General features: G+C 47.0%; 1 protein-coding gene across 2 annotated transcripts in view; it reads right to left on the bottom strand.

Annotated features, from left to right (window-relative positions):
- Nucleotides 1-210: 210 nt before the first annotated feature.
- FRMD6 (FERM domain containing 6) overlaps nt 211-6,000 on the bottom strand; it is a 36,051-nt gene continuing 30,261 nt past the window's right edge. For both annotated transcript variants that reach the window (XM_065403905.1, XM_065403906.1), the window contains exons 11-13: nt 5,131-5,262; nt 2,028-2,119; nt 211-483 (exon numbers count right to left, since the gene is read on the bottom strand). In XM_065403905.1, the coding sequence (XP_065259977.1) occupies nt 211-483; nt 2,028-2,119; nt 5,131-5,262 (497 nt within the window). The remainder of the gene's footprint in view (nt 484-2,027; nt 2,120-5,130; nt 5,263-6,000) is intronic.

Below are 6,000 nucleotides of genomic sequence, written 5' to 3'. Positions count from 1 at the left end.
GTCATGTCACACAATCTCTATCCCTACTGCCTGGGTACTACTCAAAGTGCAATGGTAGCTAAGGCCTTGATTTGTAGTAGCAAAGAGCAAGGTGTGTAGGGGGAGGGAAAAAAACATATGGCACCAGACACATTTCAAGGAAACACCAATAGTTTTCAAGTCTTTCTAATAGTGCAGGTAGCCAGTCCTGCCACAGTAAAGCTGTGGAGCTTAAACAACAAACTCTGGAACTTCATCATGGGTCAGATCCAAAGAGAAGTATTTGCTCGTTCTTTTGACTGGGAAACTTTCTTGGATATTGATACATTGCTGAGCCAAGCAGCCATTACAATAGAGACCGTCTTCATCCAGTTCGTGGCCACAGCCAAACGTGTAGCTCTGAGCAGCGTCCGCTAGCTGCAAGAAGTCTTTTTGGTAAAGCCGGATGTCATCCAGGCTTAAGCTGTGCCGGTCGGTGGAAGTCTTTGGTTTTCTGCAGACGGTCTGTACAAAAGAGAAGGTTACAGGAAGAGCATTAGCAAGAAGCAGTCATGAATCTAAAAACTACATCACTGGAGCACCTGATACGGCAGCCAGACAGCACCATTATGCATTTGATGTTCTTTGCTCACCTTAAATATAACTCTCACGTTACATATACATTTGGAGATATGGTGAAATGACCAGGGACTGAGGGGGAGATTTTTAAAGGCAAAAATAGCAGTTAGGTGCCAAGTCAGCAAAATTCAGGGGTCAAATTCTGATCCTACTAAAAAGTCACTGGCAAAACCCCCATTGACTTCAGTAGGGTCAAGACTCACCTTAGGTGTTTAGAAACAAGGTTTTGTTTGGACTCATTATAAAGATAGGGGCCAGCTGTCCAATTCAAATCCAGATGTGGGGTTGGATTTCAAATAACCCCTAGATCTGGGATCTTGGTTTGGACCCATCTCTAGACAGTGATAACAGTCTGGTACAGTCATTCAGGAGAGCAAACAAGTCAGATCCAGCATTGAGAGTTAGGCCAGGGTGGCCAACCTGAGCCTGAGAAGGAGCCAGAATTTACCAATGTACATTGCCAAAGAGCCACAGTAATACGTCAGCAGCCCCCCCTCAGCTCCTCCCCCCCCCGCTCCCAGTGCCTCCCACCCACCAGCAGCCCCACTGATCATCGCCTCCCCCTCCCTCCCCGCACCTCCTGATCAGCCGTTTCGTGGTGTGCAGGAGGCTTTGGGAGGGAGGGGGAAGGGGAGGAGCGAGGGCACTGCAGGCTCAGGGGAGGGGGCGGGGCCTGTGGCAGAGCCAGGAGCTGAGCAGTGAGCACCCCCCAGCACATTGGAAAGTTGGTGCCTGTACAAGGAGCTGCATATTAACTTCTGAAGAGCCGCATGTGGCTCCGGAGCCACAGGTTGGCCACCCCTGAGTTAGGGTATGTCTATTCTGGAGTGGAAGGGGTAATTTCCAGCTCAAGCAGACATTCCCGTGTGTTCCTTGGAATTGTCTCTGCAGACAAAGTGAAAGCAAGATATGGGTGATGCTGGGGTGTTAAGTGAAACTGTTGAAGCCCATACTGCTGTATGTCTCTGGACAAAGGAAACTTTCCTGGGCATTGTAACACACCACCAGTCGGGATCAAGATTAGTGATGGGTCACCTCAAACGGGCTGTGGGTTTGGTTTGGATAAAAAACTGGGATATAGGGCTGGTGTATTCCAATCTATGAAAGTCTCTGGGATCCCGAGATTTGATCTGCTGTCCTTGTAAGATTTCCAGCATTCCCTGTTTCTGGTGGGGTGAGAAATGCAGCGGGAAAAGGCCCTCCCTGCTGTCTGCTTCCAAAAGGCCCAGGTTTGCAAAAAGGAAATATAATGTTTTTTCACCCCCAAAAGCTAAAATTTAACCAAACTCAAAGAAATTCCATCCGAGTTTGGAGCAAGGTATTGGACGGTTCTTTTTTCCTCCCCTCCAGATTGGTTTGTCCATGTCTAATCAAGACACGTTGTTTGCTTTAAATCAAGCCGTATGTCTGAAGTCTCAACGCAGGCATACCTGGGGCAACGAGTCGCTGCTTTGACCACGAAGTCTGACCACTGTTTCTGAAGAGCTGGACGTGGATGAGCTCACTTCCTTTACGATTAACCCTGAATTAGGAAACAAGAAGCAGATCTAAATGCTGGAGTGATTTAGAGTCACCTTCTGGGTTGCTAGGATATGTAGTGGCCTGGTTAAGTCACCTTACGGAAGGCCACATTTAAAATTGCACAGATGAAAATACTCGGTATCAACATTTTGTCACATCCAAAGAGATCCACTTTAGTTACTCGGGGCCAGATTCATAAATCAATCTAGAGGGAGTCTGCACTGGTGTCTCTTCAACACGTATGTTACGCCAACGTAGCCTCCCTCGGGTACACAGGACCAAATTCAGAGGTGCAATGTACGTTAGATCCCTTTACATTAATCTTCGACGCCTCTGCTTACACACAGAACGTCACTGTATACATAGGTCCAAGCAATTGTGAGTTACACATTAAAGGGCCCTAATATGATGCAAGAGGTTGAGGTTTTCCCTGCCCCACTTTAACTTGTGTCTTTCTCCAGCTCCTCAGCAGATACAACTCCCATCAGCGGAGCAGAGAGGATTTCAGAAGCACGTGGAGAAACTAAGTATAAAGAGTTCACCATACTCCCTGCCTCCGCATTTGGCTCCTTGAGTTGCTTCTCTAGCCACAGTCGAAAGCTGAGATTATTAAAAGATACAGACTCAGTTTCAATTAACTCCTATGCAAAATGTAAACAAAGCCAATAACTCATTATTCCTGAAGTAAGAAAATAATGGAATGAACCTCTGTAGCTCTGGCACTATATTGAAGCCCCAAGGTGAAGGGTTCTACTGAGGCTGGTAGGAGTTTTGTCATGGACTTCAGCGAGGCCAGGATTCCTCCTCTGGCTTATAGGTGGCCTGTGACTGAGGGAGAAAACCGGGATGACAATGCCAGGAGACTCCATCAGAGCTTCACTGATTTACACCTGCTCAGGATCTGGCCCTGTATGTTTGTACGCTGATGGGCTAACGGTGTTCATGTTATAGTGCTGGAACTTCAAACTTCAGTCCAGAGTTTTCTCACCTTAAGAATGCATCAGGTGTTACTGTCAGCATTAGAGCTACCTAATCTTAAACAGTTATAAACCCTCCCCATAATCTCCTGCACCCGGGTGAAGCTGAAATGTCATTAGTATTTAGGAATAGGAATTTCTCCTTTTCTAGGTGTGCCGCGAAAATCTGAAATACAAATCCCGGCACGCCTGGGTCAGGGCCCCAGGGCGTAGCGACAGTTCACTGACACAGTCTCTCCAGAGGGCAGGGTGGCTTTCATCTGACAAAGGGCAAAGCTGACAGAGGAGAAGTGCTGAAGCGTTCCTGTACTTTGAGTGCAGACAGGAAAGGGAAGCGAGATCAAGGAAAGAAACTATGAAAATGGAGACAAAATGTGTTAAAGTATTTCATTTGGAGTGAAGGCCAACATGGCAAAACCCCCACGCAGGTCAGCTTAACAACCCCGTTTACAAGAAAGGTTTTACTTTCTATCTAGATGAAAGAAGAAAGGGCCCTGTGTAAAGCTCATTAGAACTGGTGCTAGTAATTCAGAAAGTAACTGAATTCGTTTTTAATCTCTCACAAATTAAGAGACTAAAGGGATATTTAAAAACAAATCACAATTTTGTCTGATGAGGTTTCACCTGCGATTGTTACAAGCAACACCTACAGTTGCTATAGCTACAAGAGACTAGAGAAAGAGAGGATTCCTCCCTATTTTTTCCAGTTTGTGCCTTTACTGGCCTTGTGCGTAGAGTCAGTTTCACCATTTCCCCTGGATAGTCAGTCAATCTCCTTTCAATTGTGGGCCTGTCACCCAGCAACAAAGGAGTGAAAACCCCATTTAATAAAAGGAAAATAGGTTGCAGAACGACAGCGAGTGCCAGACGCCCTCCAGGGCAGGTTCAGAGCCTGCATCTTCCAACTTAGTTCTGAAATGGTCTCGATTTCAAGTCGATGATGTCGTTCAAAATGGGAATGGATCACAGGAAAGTAAAATCCTCCAAACAAATAGCCTTTGGCTCAACTGATGACATCACCTAAGAACCCATTTTACATATGTAAATGAGTCCGATTTTCCAGAACTCTGGATATGTGCATCTGCACAACTATTTGCGACTGTGCCACGGTAAACTGCATGCTCATATAGATGGGATCTGCACGCGATGATGGAAACTACACATGCAATCGGGGAACTGTGCATGAAAAAGAACTGAGCAAGCGCACATCTGTTCTGAAGATATGACAGGTTTTGTTCCTCAACTCTTGGACTCAAGAAAAACAATTGGGACTGCCTGTTGAGCCAAATTCTGCCTCGTGTAAGTGGGCTAAACTTCCAGTAGCTCCAAAGGAGAGAGCGAGACGCTTACACCAGGACTGAATTTGGCTGTGTGTCTATTTTCACTCAGTATGAAATTCACCTGTGTGCATAAAGTTTTATTTGGAGGGATTAGTTGGGACTGAAGTGATGTGGTAAATAGACTTTCTGCCAAGAGGTGAATTTCACCCTAGATGTACTGATCAAAAAGATACAGTACATATATTACAAGCTACTGAAGTGAAATGTGCTTTTAAGATCCTCCCACTCCTGGCAATCCCTTATCTTAAAGCATCACCATGGTTTCCAGTACACGTTCATCTGATCTTTAGTTGGACCCATTGCTACTGTGAAACCCTTTGTTGCTGGTCCCTTGAGCGGTTGCAAGTTTCACTTCACTCAAAATTAAAACTGGAATTTGCACCATCGAACCCAAAGCGGCCCCACAAAGGAAAGGAGATGAAGGGAGCTGGAAAGGGAGCTATTGACCACCTCCTCCCCTCGCCCCCCAAAGCAATCTAGTAGACTGTCCCGCTTGGTGCTTTGATCTCACACCCAAAGGTAAATTCATGGGGATCTGATCTCCTAAAAAATTTGACTCCAGCTCTGTTGTGGCATTTGTCAAGATGACCCTTTTTTGTATGGCTTCTCATCTCCAGCTGTCTGTCTACGTGCTCAGAGTGATTTCACCCGTCATGATAGAAAGCAAGGTCAGGCATTTCCCCGTGGCATTTTACCCGAGTGTCCGTTAAACTTCCGTGATGTCAGCATATCCTCAGTGATGTAGATACACATGTCCGGGCTAACCTCGAGGGGCGACTCATTTGTCTGCTCCAGCTCTCGGGGGTCATCCACCAGCATTTCTATTTCTGAAGCAGAAGAGGAAGAAAAGATTGAATGATTTTCTAACATGGAAAGAGTGCCTGAAACAAAGAACAACACAAAACCCACCAGAGGCTCTCTGCACTATACAATGGTCCCTACCGGCCAGCAGCTGCCGCATAAAGACAATTCTTGAGTCCATTACAGCTGCAGAGTCCTAAAAAGCAGCACTGAATGCCAGTCACGAGTGCAGAAATGCTTGAGAAATTGATCATCTATTATGTGTATTACGGTAGCGCCTATAGTTCTAAGCCGCATGGTTGCTAGGTGCGGCCCTAACTAGCTCAGGGTACATCCACACAGCAAGTGGGAGGTGTTGTTCCCAGCCCGGGGAGACAGACCCACACTAGCTCAGCTCAAGCTAGTGCACTCAAAGTAGCAGTGTGACCGCTGCGGCATGGGCGGGCACAAGTCCAAGCTGGCCTAGTGGCCTGGATTCGAGCTCTGGTGGCTGGCCCGGGCTACTGCCTGTGCCACAGTGTCCACACTGCTGTTTTTAGGGCACTACCCACCTCTAAGCGCCAGTGCGGACGGACTCCCAGGGGCCCAATCACCCGCATTTTGATGCTGGAAAGGGATGTCTGTGGGTGTGACATGCAGGGGGGAAATCATTTGCCCCCTGGCTGTCTTTGGTCAGCGCTCCATCCTACCAGCAATATTCAGCGCCATGCCTGCTTCTGATTGGATGCTGCGATGCAACAGCGAGGCTCAGGATTCTCACAGCC

This window comes from Emys orbicularis, chromosome 4 (genome assembly GCF_028017835.1).
Source record: "Emys orbicularis isolate rEmyOrb1 chromosome 4, rEmyOrb1.hap1, whole genome shotgun sequence".
In the NCBI taxonomy this organism is placed as follows: Eukaryota; Metazoa; Chordata; order Testudines; family Emydidae; genus Emys; species Emys orbicularis.
This window is presented reverse-complemented; position numbering and strand designations above follow the sequence as displayed.